This window comes from Heterocephalus glaber, unplaced genomic scaffold, assembly GCF_053883595.1.
Source record: "Heterocephalus glaber isolate CG9 unplaced genomic scaffold, H.glaber_assembly_v1.0 deba00001461, whole genome shotgun sequence".
Lineage (NCBI taxonomy): Eukaryota > Metazoa > Chordata > Mammalia > Rodentia > Bathyergidae > Heterocephalus > Heterocephalus glaber.
In genome coordinates, this window is record NW_028258308.1 from 19,140,108 (window position 1) to 19,157,093 (window position 16,986).

Below are 16,986 nucleotides of genomic sequence, written 5' to 3' on the forward strand. Positions count from 1 at the left end.
AATTCTTTTAAAGCAAGGACACAAGTAAATTGCTATTGACATAAAATGTTTTTCTAGACACAAGCTGGAGAGGCAGAGGAATTGAAGAGTTTTAAAGAGATTTTGGGGGCACTGATCTCTGAGGAGAAGCAGAGGCCATGGAAAAGAGAAATGTGGGAGATCAAAGATGAAAGGCCAAGGAAGGGCCTGTGTGTTAACCTGTCCTTAGAGGAGGCAAGTGGTTTTTCTCAAGTTTATATATCTTTTTGTTTGTATATAATTAAAATGAATGATTAGAAAAATAATGCAGAGTATTATCTTGATCCATTAGAATGAAAAACAGGAAACTTGAGGTTTGGTAACCTGAGAGAGATTTAATGAGAATCAATTAAGTAATTTGTTATAAGAAAGAGTACTTGGAAAATTTCTCCTTAAGTGAAAGAAATATGAAGAATACAATATGGGAGCCAAAAGATGCATCTGGAGGGAAAGGAAAAACGATGAGAAATGGAAAAAATGGAAATAAAGTCTTTGTAAATAGGGAAGGGTGGAGGGGGTGAAGGGAGGGGTAAGAATGGGGAAAAAATAAGAACCAAGATGCATTATGTAAAGGTACAATTCCCAATGAGAAATGTAATTGTGTTGTATACCTAAAATGTACCAATAAAAGAATTTAATAAAATGCAAAAAAAAGATGCATCTGGATATATATATATATATATATCTCACAGGGATTAAGAAATGGTTTTTTTCATTAGAAATCTAGAATAGCAATTAAGTGGTACATTTATGAGTGTTTCTTTAAAATTGATCTCAGGTTCACAATCAGCTGTGGTTATATGTTAATATGAATCCTGCACACACGCACATATACATGTGATTATTAAAGTGCATCTTTCAGTTCTGAGATACGATGCACAAATCATGACACAAAATAAACACGATTCCTAAGTAATGCCTAATAAATAAATTACTTTTATGGCAAAAATGCTAAATGAGTCGCTGGGGATTTAGCTCAGTGGTTCCAGCACCTGCCTTGCAAATGCAAGGTCCCGAGTTCAATCCCTGGTACCAACAAAACAAAACAAAACAAAACAAACAAACCAACAAACCCAAAAATGCTAAATGACATGAAATTTAGGTTTATTTGGGAGCCTTGCCAGACTAGTGAGCTAGCACAGGGATCAGTGACAAGTGCTTACTGGTCTTTCATGTTGCAGAATTGATGACTTCCCAGGCTCATATTCAAAAATACTCCTTGGCTCAGATCGAAATTTTCTGGTATCCACCTTTCTGTCTGGAGGATCCCAGTCATGCCTAGAAATAAATAACAAATCACACATTAAACTAATTCTGTATCCTTAACGTGGCTGCACCATTCCACTCGCTATTTGTTTTCAAAGTTAATTTTGATATAGATTTAAAAACAATCTCTCAGGATAAAAAGTTAGTCTATGAAGAATATCACATTGATGTTTTGTTTTATATAAATGACTTAAGAAGAGCAATTTCTCTTATTTCATATTATAGTTTCCTCTATTTTTTCATGTGACTAACTACTGCTGGCTCAAAAACTGACATGATTTTGTTTGTAGACATGCAGACAGTGACTGTTAGTAAAACCCTAGGTCTCTAATTCAGCTGTGTCTGTTTGAGTTTAAAATAAATGGCAGTATGCTCCCTGAAGCTATGAGAGTTTAACCCACCACACTCCATGACCTGGCTTCCTTGATCCAAAGTGACAAGGAGTCATTCACACATCATGTTTGATTTCATTTCCTGTAAGTGGTATCAGAGTTTGCCTGTGAGAAGCACAACAATGTCACTTGGGCTGACATGCACAGGGACAAGCCGAATGCCACTGGAGAGCCCTTTTAGTGTTAGCCTTGAAAAACTGGAGTCCAACATCTGTCTCAGTGCAGTCTGCTCTTTTTCATAAACCAATGTCATTCAGAGGTTGTTGGATTTCACAAGTCATGCTTCAAAGGAGGACTTAGCAAGTCCAAACTTTCCAGGGTGGAAGGCTTTTGTTGGAAAAGGAAGGACTTACTGATTTATTTTTTCAGGAAGATAGATTTTCTGACTTTAGAGTGGGGAAATTTGGATTTTATACAATGGAATGAAATTCTAATTCCAGAGCATGTTGGAAATAGCAGTATTCTAAGAGACAGAATAGGGGAAGTTCTAGTTTTCTACTACACAGATGAGTAGTAGTTGGCAAACCCCTTCAAGTTTTTCAGTCTGATGTTTACCACCTGTGTAAAACACACACAGTAAAATTGTGTCTGTTTTCCCTGCAGAGGAATTTTCAAGGGACCAGCATATTACTTTATGAGGGATTTATTTTTTACTAACATACAGAACAAATAATACATTTAATTCTCAGTTAATTTTGTTCTTTTTGTCAGTAAAGATATTATTTTGTGACTAGACAATTATTCCTCTGTTTTAAGATATCACACATAATTCTTCATGATATTGTTAACAAAATGAGAAATTCTTCACACATGATATGTCTATTTTTGCAGTATCTTGTACTCTACCTGATCATTAATTACTCATAACCTTAAAATATAATTTTTCTGAATGAGTATAATAGATGATTCACAATAATCAGTATTAATAAAGACTAATTTTTATATCCTTATTTACTCATTGTCAGTAAAGGGAGAGAAGGCTTGCATTTAAGCAGAGCTGAGTGTGACTCCTGGCTGGGATAAAATAGCTGTATGAATGGGGAAAATTACTACAATTTCCTTACCTATTTTTTCTCTTTGTAGTAGAGCATATCTCATTGAGATGATCTCAGAATTAATTGATTAATATAGGAAAAGTGTTTAGCTTACTTAGTACTTGGCTTGTAGTGAGCTCTCAATAAAGACTGCCTATTTCTGGGAATATTAGTCATGAACCTAATACAATTACACAGTAGGAATGTGTTCATAATTTTTTATTTGAGTGTGAATAGTTTGTATAAAAATATTTCAGTGGAAAAGTGAAAATTGGAATCAGCTCTGCAAGCTGGTAGAAATGAGTCATGGATAGACACTCATTAACTAAGGCCTGATTTAGGAGTTATGAATAACTTTCTCTGGCTTCAAAAAGATATTTTATTAATACACTAAATACTTTAAATCTCAGGGAAGTGAAAATTAACTGTACAGTCTCTAACCTAGTATACAGCAAAGGAAATTCATTTCACTTATTTCTTTTTTATTTCTTATATGCACATATTGATCAAAAAGTAAATGTGCATATGCAATCTGATGGAAAAAATACAGTGAATACTTAAATTTTAAAAAAGTTATTACAGTAAGAGATACATTGTCATTAATCCCTTCCAAATCCTCCCTCTTGCTTTAGACACACTTATCCTGTCATTCTTGCTACTCTCTGAAGCAGTTCTGAAACTCCACTTTTGTGTCTCTAATTGGATTGTGGCTACCTTAATGTTTTTTCAGTGGTCATTTTGACTTTGGGGAAAAGCCAGAAGTCACACAGTGCCACATCAAGGGGATAAAGACATACTGTTATAAGCCTGCCTTTCTGTTGGATTGGCACTAACCAGCATCATTCATTATGTTTTCTGATCACATTTCACAGTCACACATGAAAGAGGACTTCCAGAACTGCTTCAGACAGTGAAAACAAAAATGGGATATATGTGTTTGAAGTGAGAGGAAGTATTTTGAGGGAAATTAATGACAATGTGTCTTCTACTACAATGGAATTTTAAAATTTAAACAAGCACCATATATTTTGATTATAGTACTTCGGATTTAATTTAGGGCACTGTGATGGCATGATCCAATACTGTGACACTGTTTGCTGCAATCCCAGTAGAGGGAGTCAAGAAGTATGTGTATGGACTAAAAGCATTGTGCATATGTTCTCTCTGCGCAGACTCTTCTACTGATTGTTATGTGGCTTTATTTTTACCCTGAGTGAACTACAGACCACTTCGGGGGAGAATGCCTTACTTTTCTGTTGAAGATCGATCTCTTGGTCTTGGGGGAACATGTGGGGGAGGCACTGGGGAGGAAGCTTCCTTAAAGGCATCGGTGCCATTGTCAGAGTGGCTCTTGGAGAGAGGTCTGTATGTCTGGGTCTTTGCAGCTGGATGTGACTGAGCACTGTATGGTGCGTTGTACAAACCTGTCATGAAAAAAACAAAAGAAGCAAATAACATTTTAAAAGTGCATTAAGTTGTCTGTATAATTCAAAATATCCAATGATTTTGCCAAAATTATTATCAGTAAGCATATTCATATTGCATATATTAGGTGGCATATTGTTTATTAATTTATTAAGAATATCAATTTACTCATCATTATTTATGAATTAATTATTAATTTATTCTGCACCCAAGCATTGATTACAGTAAATCATCAACAATTATTTTGGTATTAGTATCAAGTCAAACCATTAGTAAGAATAAACTCAGAAGAATTCAGCAAATTTTTTCCTGGATTATGAGACATTGGATTGGTCAGAGAAGATAATATGAAACCCATGCCCAAAAGGATTAATTTTGGTGGATGGAAGATATTAGCAGGGATAGCATAGAGGAGGAAAAAGCATAAAAAAAGCAAGACATAAAGTAGTAGGGTGTTGGGTTAAAAGGGAAGAGACTGAAACTTGTAGATCTCTGCAGGGCAATATGTAAGTGACTCTCATTTCACTAATTATAATTGGACACAGACTTCATTATTTAAAAAAGTATTAAAATTCTGAATTTTCCTCACCTTATAACTTTTGTGCTACATCTATTTGTGTTCATCTGCTTCTGAAGGCCCAAGCCAATTTCCATGACAAATGAAAAGAAACAATGTCTTTGCCTATAGTTTTTGCCTCAATTCTATAGTCATCTTTTAGCTTTTGAGTTAAGTAAAGGAGGTGAATTTGGTGTACGTGTGACCATTAGGAAAAGTAGAAAGGAATATCTTAATGGGTATTATGGAGCCAGGACCTAAAACCAAAGGTGTGATAGCTTTCTAAGATTATTTTACTCACTTTTCCTCTATTTGACATTTGAGATGAGTAGAAAATCTCTAACAGTTAAAGCCCTGCGTGCAGGCATCATGGAGGGGATGGCATCATGCCATTCTGCTGCCAGGCTTGCCAGAGCATCTCTACATTAGGGCTTAGCTGATGAAGGGATAACTGTAGTAGTCACTTGAGGCCGGGCAGTAGAAGGAGGCCCTGAGTGAATCTCCCACTTAGGAAAAAGCAACGAAGGGGAACATTTTTTAGGGATCCTACACTCCAGCCCTAAGACCACTGCATAAGATGCCAACACCCTCGAATATAAGTATAAATGTCCAGGATTGAAATTATTAAATTATGCTCATTTGCAACTTTGAATCAGAAAAGTGGCCCAGCCTAATGAGATTTTTAAAATCTTTCATTAAATGGTTGCATACGCAAGCAAAAGCCTGGAGAAGGTCACAAAATGCTTTTGCTTGACTTGTTTTGGGGAAATGTGTCTGAAAGATCTTACGCAAGTGTAACCACTCTCTCTGCTGATTACAGAAGATTATTATCTTATGGGGTCACACTATGTCCCTTTACACTGTCCTTCACTCTTTGGTTAAACATTCTTGAAGCTGAGAATAAACTAACAGTGTGTGTGTGTGGGGGGGGATGAGATAAAACAGTATCAGTTCTCATTCCATGAGAAAGGATCAGTGTTTTTGTTATGCATACTCTGAGAAAAGATAGCATCCTCTTAATTATAGGAACTGACAAGGTATGGCCAAACAAAGGGGTGAAACAAGAAATCGTGTAGTTCTTCCCAACATTGCCAAGCACAAGATAGTCATTGCAAGCAAGGAAAGCCATCCTACCTGCATTATATGTGTAAGGAGTATTATACATGTCTGTATCATCATCTAGAAAATGAAACATAAATATTATGGTAATACAGCTTCCATGACTCTCACATGATAGCAGAACTTCAGTGAAACAACACAAATTTGCTAGAAAAAGCAATTCATTTTTCCTAGTTCATAATACCACTTTCTATTTCCAAATACTGCTTTTTGGTGGGCCTCTGCAGACTGACTTTTGTTATCTTGCTGCTTGCTTTCTTCACAGCATGCAGTTGGTCCCTTGTCCTCATTTGCACAGGCAGCCATCTTTCTGGGTCATGATTTTCCTTTAGCAAGTGCTTTAAAGATCTTCTGTCGATTGCACTGAGCATACTCAGCCAGATCTACCAGTGCTCACTGTGTTAATAAGGAGCAGATAGAGTAGACAGAGGAACAAGGAGTCTGTTGAAGCAGACAACATACCAGTGTAGGTGTGGGTGGGGAAGGACAGAAGGGTAGGACCAGAAGACCTGGCAGTCCTCCAGGGGCACTTCCTGAGAGGCAGCTTGGGGCCAGGCAGAGGCACAGATCTGTGACTTGAGGGGAGATATAAGGAGAACAGAGGGATGTTGAAAAGAATGAGGCAGAGAACGAAGTTTGTTGGGGTCTTGACATTTTTGTGTGAATAAGAACTATGTGAAAGAGGTGTAAGCATCATTCAGCCTACAAAGGCCTGGTCAGAAAGTAGAACAATGTACACACCTGGCTTGTGCACCATGTGAATTTGCTTAAACATTGTCTTGTACCAGTCCTTGGGCCGGTCAACTGTCTGCAAAAGAGAATGTCCAAAAATTACAAAACTGATTTTAGGTCATCATTGCTCTTCAATGTTTTTCCTGACTTATATTTAATCTTTTTTATAGCAGATGTTTTCAGTGATAAAATTTCCAGATTCTGTGCTATTATTTGAAGGCAATTTTAGTAATTTATCCAGTTAGATGTGCAGTAAAATATAAATATATTACCTCATGTTCCAGTTTGGGCTGAAACAGAACATTTGATGCTATGGTTTTACTTGGTAAAATTATAGCTGTGGCCAGCACTAGACAATAGATACCAGCACATATACACTTATATATAAAAAAAAGTCCATGAATAAAAGTTATTGTTGCAAAGGTTTGCTTAATTTCTTTTGGGTATCATTATTCTTAAAAACTTTTTTTGAATGTTCTATCAAGACATTATTTTTGGTATTAACTAGGGAATATTTTTTACTCACACTATATTTTGATCAGCTTAGGTTAAGAGAAATAAATTTGATATATACTGTTCTAAATTACTAAAATATTAAATATAGTAGATAATCTAGAGTCCCAGAGCAATCTAAATATGTAGATATTGATCCAAGATTCCCTTAACTGGAAAATGAGCTGTATGCCACTTCTGTCTTGATAAATTCTTAGGCCTTGGAGAGAAGATCCTTATGCATCTTGGCCTTTGGACATGACAAAAAGATACAGTGGCAAGATGAAATTAATGTTCAATCTTGAATCAAGAGTCAAATTACTGTTTAATACTTCCTAGCAATATGAATCTGGGAAAATTCTATAAACTTTTTGAGCCCTAATTTTCTCCTCTCTCAATGAAATAATGATATCGGCATCACAGGGTTATTGTGGAAATTGAATGAGATAATGTATACAGAAAGGCCTAGAATATAATAAATGGTCAATAAATATAAGCTGTAAAAAAACTTAAATATTTCTCAAATATTTGTAGAATAAAATATTGACTAAATCTAGCTTATTGGATGTAAGTTCAACATTATTGTACACCTGTACAGCACAGAAGGACCTAACACTCTCTGAAAGGTACTTTTATTCTGCAGCTGTCCCCAAAGCCTTGCAGCTATCCTGGCCACATCAGGCACATCACAGCCACTCTGAGAATTGTTTTAGCTGCAGCAGGCTTCATTCATGGACCTATCCCAGAGGATGCTCTCCTGGAGCCTCTCTGCATGATTCTGCCCCTTGCAGCCTCCATCACTCAGGCCTGCCCAGAAAGTGTGACAATGCGCATGTGCATTTTTTCCTTTATAAGCAACCCCATTCCCTTAGAAGGCTCAGTGCAGTGTGCTATCCCCCCTTATGATTCAGCATAAGTCCTAATAAAGCTTCTTCCAGGCTGAACTCATACATAAGGTGCTTGTAATATCAAAGGTCCTGGCACTAAAAGCCTCTGGCAGTCAGGGCTGATAACACTAAAGGCCACTGATGCTGAAAGTTTTTAGTAGTCAGGCACAAGCAGCAGAGAACAATGGAGAACAATGAAGAGTCACCACCTTTAGTGGTAGGAAGAGTTCCCACAGTCTGCTGGTGGCTGCTGGCTCCAAGTGGCCAGGAGGACAACTAACACTAAAGGAGCCCATATCACTGCCAGTCAAACACCAACAGGGTGTGGACATGAAAACAGTTACACTGAACCCTCAGCTGCTTGGTAGCATCTCGGTGTGGGTAACTTTCCTGTTAGAGGCCCCAAGGATGCACAACAATGGCAGTTGTCAACTGGCTTAAGAACCAGTGAAGATTTGGTTGCCATCTTACATGGGGCTAAAGACTCACTCTAGCTAGTGGCAAAAGTAGACATACACCTTTATAACTGTAATTAAACATTTTGGTTAGCAAGATCTTTATCTCAGCTCTTTCAGAGCTATTCAGGCAAGAACCTCATTCTCTGTAATTAAATACAAAGGCTCATCAGAAAGTATGGTGTATATTTAAATTTAAAAAATTACGTGTCTTTATGGGGCGTGACTAAAAATATGGTGAATCCTGCTGCTAAGTGCCATGCAATAGATAGACAGACTTGTAAAAATATTGCAGTGTGTCCTCATCTACCTTATTAACTATATCTGGCACTGTTCAACTTTTAGGTCTTCCCCAAAGTCAAAATGATGATGAAAGGTAAATGTTTTGGATCAAATCAGGACATTGAGGCAGCCAGGACAGTGCAATGAAAGACATTCATGAAAGCAGACTTCCAGAACTGCTTCCGAAAGTGGCAAGGAGCAATGGCCTAAGCTGTGTGCAAAGCAAGGGGGAATATATGGAGGCAGATTAATGGCAATGTGTCTTTTACTGTAATAATATTTTTATTTAAACACACAGTATTTTTCAGTTAGGCCTTGTAAAATTTCCAGACCAATCTCTAGATTTAAAAAATTTGGTAAGTCTGCTATAAAATATTCTTGTACTTGTTAGACTAAGTGTTGGTTGGGATTTTATATCCTGGCTTTTCTTTCAGAAATGGGGTCATTGCATTTTTCATTTGGAAAATGAAGGTCTTGTGCTAAATTTATTTTGATCTCTGAGAACAGACAATTCTGGCAATCGCCACAAATATAGATTAAACTCAAAGGCTACTTTGTTATGAATCACCTCTGGATTCTAGACTCTATAATGAAAAATTGAAGGGATTGTTGATTGACTGTATAGTCCAGTGATAGGGAGCTGGTAGTAAGGAGTGTAAAGATGAAGCAGGGGTCTTTTTTTGTTGTTTCAAAAAAAATAGCAGAAATCTATTTTTTCATTAAAAATTTTTTTTTTCAGTGCTGGAAATTGATCCCAGGTTATCATGCATACTAGGCAACTGCTCTACCACTGAGCTACATCCTCAGCCCACCATGTATTATTTTCATAAAAGACTGATTTCTCTTTCATTAAGCTTTATTTTTTATGGTACTCAAGCAAGCAAAAATAAGATATAACTTTGTGAAAAAAATGTGTTCTGCCCTTATCTGGACACAACCAGCAATAACAAAGAATCTTAAAAAGTAAGTTATAACACTGCTTATGGAGATGCATTTTACAGACAGAATTTTTCCTTTGCTTGCTGGAGGGCCTCTATCAGGCAGGACCTCACAGTTATGCCATTTACTAGCTTTATATGGTCAGCACAGAGATGCCAGGAAATGCCCAGTCAGTCAATTGGCAAAGGAGAATATGAGACTGGTAAGACAGGAATACTGAGACTCAATGTCCCTTTCTAAAAGCAGTACTGTAATCATTTAAAGTTCCTTTTATAAATGCCATCACAGAGATTGTTACGCCCAATATTGAGATTATGAAAATAGAAGCCTATTCAAATTTGAGGAAATTTACTCTTAGATGTGTTCTTCAAATACATTTTATTTTGCATGAAATAATGGCTAGGACTTCATTATACAGTTATAACCTTGGCTAAATAGACTTCAGTTTTTACATCTATACAGTTTATGAGACATTAGAGCTCCATACTGACTTGACATGCAGAGATTTCCAAAAAGAAAAGAGACATTTTCTACATGTAAGTAGTGATTTTGCTCTATTTTTGCCCCTTTCTGGCTTTGAAAACTGTCAAGCAAGTGTTATATTTGAATTACAAGAAAGAAGAAAAGAATCTTGAATGTCAGGTAACTAGGTTTTAATTACACAGTCTCATGGGATCTGAGCCCGAGTGATTTTGGTTGTTGTTTTTAAGAATGGCAATAAAAGGCTAACATAGACATCTCAGGTCACTTGAGAGAGGGTGACCTGGAGCTACTTTCCTTCACTAAAAGGACTCAAAAGTGGTATGTATTGATACTTGGCTTTCTGGAATTTGTAGACTATTCAAAAAATTCTGTTGCTTGGTCATTTAAGATGCTACCATTGCATGGTACATTGGGGTAGTGCTGACTTTGGAGGATGCACGAAGGGGAAAGTTAATGTGAAACAGTTTGAGTGTGAGTGTGATAATCATTGCTTTCTTTATGGATGAGGAACAAAAACAACCTCGGAGATTCTTGGTCTGCTATGGCTCAGAGATGCCTGACTCACATTTATAAACACAGCTATACTTGGGGATGTCCTCTTTAGGACTGCAAAGTAGTAAACATGAGTAAGAGAAGACTTTCCACAGATCTGTACCTTCTTTGTAAAGCATGATTGTGCATAAAAATTATGGTTCCTTATAAGGCACATCTGTGTTGCTTATTTTAAAGAAGGGAAATTAGCATATCATTTTTAGTTTATGTGTTTTCTTATGCATATCTAGGCAGGCTTTTGATTTGGCAGTTGAAAAGCAATGTAAAAACTGATATTACTTGATTTTTATAAACCATTTCCAACATCTCGGTTTTTCTCTTTAAAAACTAACAAAACAAGAAATTGTCAGTTAAAAATTATATACTATAGATAAAAAGAATGCATCTGGTTTGCATGTCCATCCTTTATATCATTTATTGACTTAAAAATATACCCAGAGGTTTCAGATAAAATCTTTTCAGACAGAATCTATAACTAGATAGCAAGCAAAGATTTCCTAGTTTGAGTATGCACCATGCCTTAAGGGTTAATTAAGCAAAACTTATTGGCATTCTGTTGGTATCCCTAAATTATTGTAGAAAAATTCGAATTTAACCGTTTTGAGCCAGAATTTCTAAAAGGAAGACAAATGACAAAACACCATCACCAAAAACATATAATCATCAAAAGACTGAGAATATTACCCTTGAACTTTTTCTGTCATTTAAATATGACAATCATCAGTTCCAACACAGATTTTTAGGACTTTATAATTAGTCATATTCAACATTCTTTAACAAGTCTAAAACTCAATGCCTGCTATATTGGTTTACTTTGGGGATTTAACTATAAAGCGAAAGCTTAGCATAACAAACATATCTCTCCCTCTCTTTCTCTGTGCCTCTGTATATAAAACATGTAATCCTCACATAAAAAATAAAAATTCCAAAAGGGAAGGACCCCTCCCCAACACACAGACACACACAGACACACACACACACACACACACACATACACACACACACACTTTGCCTTTAGTTCTTTTCCAGTGTTCTCGATCTGACCACTGCTTTCCTCCGTATCTCCCCCATTCTTTTCCCCTATCCATTATCTTCCCGGCTCCCCAGGTCTGCATTCCAGGGAAGCTGCTCTTGGCAATACCCCAGCCCCTTCTGTGGGTACAACAGGCAGAGTGTATGCAGCGGGAGCTCCCTTCTCACACCTCCCCTGCATTTCACCTGCAGAGACGCTGTGCCTCTCATCCTGCTTTCCTGTCTTCCTTCTCTGGCTACCGTAGCACAAACCTCTTCTTCAAGTGGACTTGGTCGGCAGCAGCTTCCTGCTGCGCTCCCTGCTGCCTGTGCTGCTGCTGCACTTCACCAGAAGGGGCTGCCCCGACACACTGAGCAATGCTTTGGCAGAGCTTAAAGACTGAAAAAAAAAAAGCTCAACACTTTCATTTATCATCCCTGGAGAGTTCTCAGCAGAACCAACTGAAGAGGGACACTGAAATGTGTATTTGTCCTCAGACAGTTTTTCCTTTCCTTGACATTAACTCCCTTCACTCCAGTCATCTCACCTCCCAACTCCCAGTTCAAGGCTCCCAATCTCTTGGTGTTAACACACATCCATTTCAAGAAACAAATCACTGCTTTGTTTGCAATGCATGTGGGAATTCCATGTAGCCTAAGAATTTACAGGTTTTTTTTTTTTTTTTTGGTTGTTGTTTCTTGTCTTTTCTCTCTATGGCTCTACCTCTCCTTGACAAAAGATAAAACAAAACAAAAAGTTTTGTCATTTAATAGAATCACAATTTTCATGATTTTTAAAATTGAAAGGGAAAAACAGATTGTGCTGTTCTCTTCGCTGGACAGTCCTCTTTCTCTGCCACACAGTGTAATGTTCATGAGAACTCAGTGGCTCAGAGGGCAATCCTCATTATATAAGGCCCCAGGAATGCACAAAGCCATGCACAATCCATCCTTTGTGGAGTCTGTGCCAGACCCAGGCAGACGCACACGCTGGCATTTCTTACCGTTCTAATTGCTGTAGGGATTCCAGATTCGTCTACAGGCCCAATTCCTGGGTAATGCGGGGCTTTGATGACTGTCACCCTCTTCTCTTCCTCAGAGGATCTGTACAGTGGTATTGAGCTGCCTGTGGTGCCATCCAGAGACTGAGCATGCTGGGAATATGTCTCTGAGGAATCTGTGGAGAATATTTGGTGAAATATAACATGTAGTATCAGATCCACAAAGAAACATAAGTTAATGGTTCCTCTTGTACATGTGTACCACCTGTAACATAGAGTCCATATTTCCATAACCATGTCTTTTGGCTCATTTATTTTATTTTATTTGATACCAGGGATCGAACTCAGGATCTGGCACTTGTGAGGCAGGCAGCAGAACCACTGAGCTAAATCCCTGGCCCTTGGCTCATTTATTTTATATCTGAGTCACTGTGTCATGGATATTGGGTAGATGTGTATTACACAGGCCTATAACAGTGAAGACCTCACCACCTTATGAGGAATGGTGAGGGGAAGAATACCTGCTGAATGAGTGTGCCAGCCACTGTTGCTTAACCACTTGACAGGTGTTACTTCATCTTTCCCTTCTGGGAATCTTTTAGGCAGGTGGGTTGGGGGCAAGAATCAATTTTAAAGGTGAGGGAGCAGAAGCTGAGAAAAGTGTAGTAATTTCCCTCAGTCCATATTTAACATAAATATTAGTCTTGAGATACTGCTGGCTACCATTATTTACAAGTATTGAAATGTATGTTTAGACAAAAGATACGGCAGGTGAGCGAATAACAGTAATTTCATAAAAATAAAGTGAAATCAAAATAACTAAAAAATTTTATACCCACACATATGCTTGGATGTAATGACTTATGTGGGTCAATAAATACTTCTAAATTGTTAGTATTGATTAAATATTATTTAAATACCCTACATGGCTAAAATACCAAAGCCATTATTGTTTGTCCTTGGAGGATAACAATTGTCCTAAGGAAATAAATTAGATGAGATTTATCAAGTTTCTATGTGCATGTTGTCTTTATTAACTTCTAATCACTTTTAGAAGCACCAGAGAATACATACATGTACTATATATTCCACTTACCCTGAGTCGAAAGTACTTTTGAAAAGCAAAATGATTTCCATTCACCTGATACGATTACTAATATAACTTTCTGTTTTTCTGTCATTAGTATCAGGGTTTTGGTGACCAATAATGACACTTTGTTTATATTATTTGTGCTATGCTTTGGTAGATCTGACACTCAGAAAGTTCTTTTACATAGAAATGGAACTGTCTCTATGTCTCAAGGTAGGATTCATTGTTATCAATATACACGTGTGTGGGGATACACACATATATGAATATATACATATGACATAGAAAATATATTTTTCTTGAAAATTTTGAATAAAACATTATAAGTAGTCATTTAAAAAATGTAACTCATCTTTATAAGGGTAATTAGAGTATAAGTCTGTCTAAGGTAAAATCCATTAAAATGTTTATAATTGCTATTGCTGCTACTATGGTCACTTTTAATGTATTTTGTAACAGAAAATAATTTTCAGTATATTTTTGAAAATGGACAAAGCTAAGAAAACTGCTTAGTTGTATGCCATTGGCCATAAAGTCATGTCTTTTTAAAGCTACTTCAAATTAAGAGACAATGCAATATTGGATTCTGATTGACTGTTTAATTCCACAAAGGACTGGAGAGGGCAACTATATGATAGTATTTCTATCAGCCACAAATGTCTTTTTAAACACCTAGTATGCACAAAGTTTCAGCCTAAACAAACTGTATCATTCTTTATGTGGATTCACAACACTGTATAAACCCGTAGGTCAGGCAATGGAAGTTAGCCCTTTATTTTATTACTTTCTTATACAGTCTTATGCTTGCTAACTTTTATCCTCAACTAAATGCAATGTTTACCTAGGGCAGAGTAGACTTGCAAATTCTTGTAAATTCTGCTTCTATCACAATAATGGCTAATTGAAATTTGTTCAACATTTATAATGGGAATTTCTTTCTATGTAGTGTAGTTTATATTTAAAATGTACCCATTAGATCAGCACGCTGCAGACAGGCAGCCACCTGGTTCCACACTACAAAGACACAGAGGACACCAGAACACCAGACCAAGGTACTGAGTCCCGCTGCTCCTGGCCCAGAGGTAGGGGCTTCTGAGCTGCCGTCCCACTGCTCCTGGTCCAGAGGAAGGGGTTTCCTGGTCACCATCCCTCCCACTGCTCCCAGCCCAGAGGAAAGGGCTTTTGGGCCACCTTCTGTCCCGCTGCTCCTGGCCCAGAGGAAGGGGCTTGCGGGCCACCATCCCTCCCACCGCTCCCGGCCCAGAGGTAGGGGCTTTGGAGCCACCATCCCACTGCTCCTGGTCCAGAGGAAGGGGCTTCCTGGCCACCATCCCTCCTGCTGCTCCCAACCCACCAGAAAGGGCTTTTGGGTCACCATCCCTACCGCTGCTCATGGTCCCTGTCCCACCTCTCCCATCTCAGAGGAGGTAATCCGTGCAGGCGCTAACAGCCCCACACCCCAGTCAAAATGAGAAAACAAATAAAGAAGTCTCAAAACCAGACTTCCAGATCACCTACAGCAACCCCAAAGGGAAATGAGATGGAACACTCTGATACTCAACCACCTGGACCCACTGAACTGGCAACAAAAGGGGATCTGGAAAAAATGAAATCAGAAATAATTTCTCAGATAACAGGAGAAATTGTGCCCCTAGTGCAAGACATGATTAATAAATCGAGAGAGGAGCTCAGGAACATGATGGAATCCCAACATAGGAAACAAATGGAATCCATAAAACAGATGCAAATAGATTTCCAGGACATGAAAAACTCCACTGAAAGTCTACACAGCAGAATGAGCCAATGTGAGGACAGAATTTCAGATATAGAAGATAAGATTGCAATTAGTGACCAGGAAAAGAAAAATTGCTTCAAAATTACAAGGGAACATGAGAAATCAATCCAGCAGCTGCTAGATGATGCAAAGAAGAATAACATAAGACTGATTGAGCTCAATGAAGAAACAGGACAGAGTGGAGATGACATAAAAAATCTCTTCACAGAAATAATGGCAGAAAACTTCCCAAGCAGGGGAAAAGAGCTTGATATACAGATAAGTGAGGCATATGAGACTCCAAATAGCCTTGATCAAAAAAAATCTACACATAGGCATATAACTGTTAAGATTCCAGAAACACAACAGAAGAACAAAGTTCTCCAAGCAGTCAGAGAAAAGAAACCAATCACATACAAAGGAAAGCCCATCAGAATCACAGCAGACTTCTCAACACAAACCATCAAGGCAAGAAGAGCTCGGAGTGACATATTCCAAGCCCTAAAAGAAAATAGCCTCCAACCCAGATTGATGTACCCTGCAAAACTATCTTTTGAAATGGATGGAGAAATAAGATCCTTTCATGACAAAGAGCACCTTAGGAACTTTGTGAATACCAAACCAGCGCTCCAAAGCATTTTACACAATATCCTAGGAACAGACATTGAGGATCACAACCCCAGGAAGCAAAGCAGAATGAACCCATCTGGCATGACAAGAAATTAAATGGAAAGGGGGAGAACCCTACAAAAACAAAAAGCCATGGCAATGACAAGTCAATATGTTTCAGTTATAACCATCAATGTTAATGGTCTCAATTCACCAATCAAAAGAAATAGACTGGCAGAATGGGTCAAGAAGCAAAATCCAACAATATGCTGCATACAAGAAACACACTTAATTCAGAAGGAAACTCATAGACTGAAAGTTAAAGGGTGGAAATCAATACTCCATGTGACAGAAATCCAAAAAAAAGCAGGAGTAGCTATCCTCTTGGCAGATCAAGTAGATTTCAAACCAACACTGATTAAGAGAGATGAAGAAGGACACTACATCCTTGTAAAGGGAAGAATCCAAGAGGAAGAGATGACAATCATAAATATCTATGCACCAAACACTAGTATGCCCAACTATATAAAACATGCTAATGGACATGAAAAGTCATATATGCTCTAATACAATTGTAGTGGGGGACCTCAACACCCCACTGTCGCAAACAGATAGATCAACTAGACTAAAAATAAGTAATGAAATACTAGAACACAATCGAACTCTTGAACAAATGAACTTAACATGTTTACAGAGTCTTCCACCCCACAAAATCAGAATACACATTCTTCTCAGCTGCACATGGGTCATTCTCCAAAATAGACCACATATTCACACATAGAACATGTTTAAGTAAGTGCAAAGGAATTGAAATTATCCCCTGTATATTATCAGACCATAGTGTGATGAAATTGGAGATCCATAGCAAA

General features: G+C 37.7%; 1 protein-coding gene across 36 annotated transcripts in view; it reads right to left on the reverse strand.

Annotated features, from left to right (window-relative positions):
• Sorbs2 (sorbin and SH3 domain containing 2) overlaps nucleotides 1–16,986 on the reverse strand; it is a 392,887-nt gene that overhangs the window by 59,476 nt on the left and 316,425 nt on the right. For 27 of the 36 annotated variants that reach the window (XM_087217106.1, XM_021265020.2, XM_013075172.3 and 24 more), the window contains 5 exons: nucleotides 12,648–12,820; nucleotides 6,552–6,618; nucleotides 5,826–5,870; nucleotides 3,960–4,134; nucleotides 1,182–1,296 (listed from right to left, as the gene is read on the reverse strand). In XM_087217106.1, the coding sequence (XP_087073232.1) occupies nucleotides 1,182–1,296; nucleotides 3,960–4,134; nucleotides 5,826–5,870; nucleotides 6,552–6,618; nucleotides 12,648–12,820 (575 nt within the window). Of the gene's footprint in view, nucleotides 1–1,181; nucleotides 1,297–3,959; nucleotides 4,135–5,825; nucleotides 5,871–6,551; nucleotides 6,619–11,850; nucleotides 12,568–12,647; nucleotides 12,821–16,986 lie in introns of those variants that run through there. The other 9 variants (XM_087217109.1, XM_021265040.2, XM_087217112.1 and 6 more) reach the window with 2 other exon arrangements.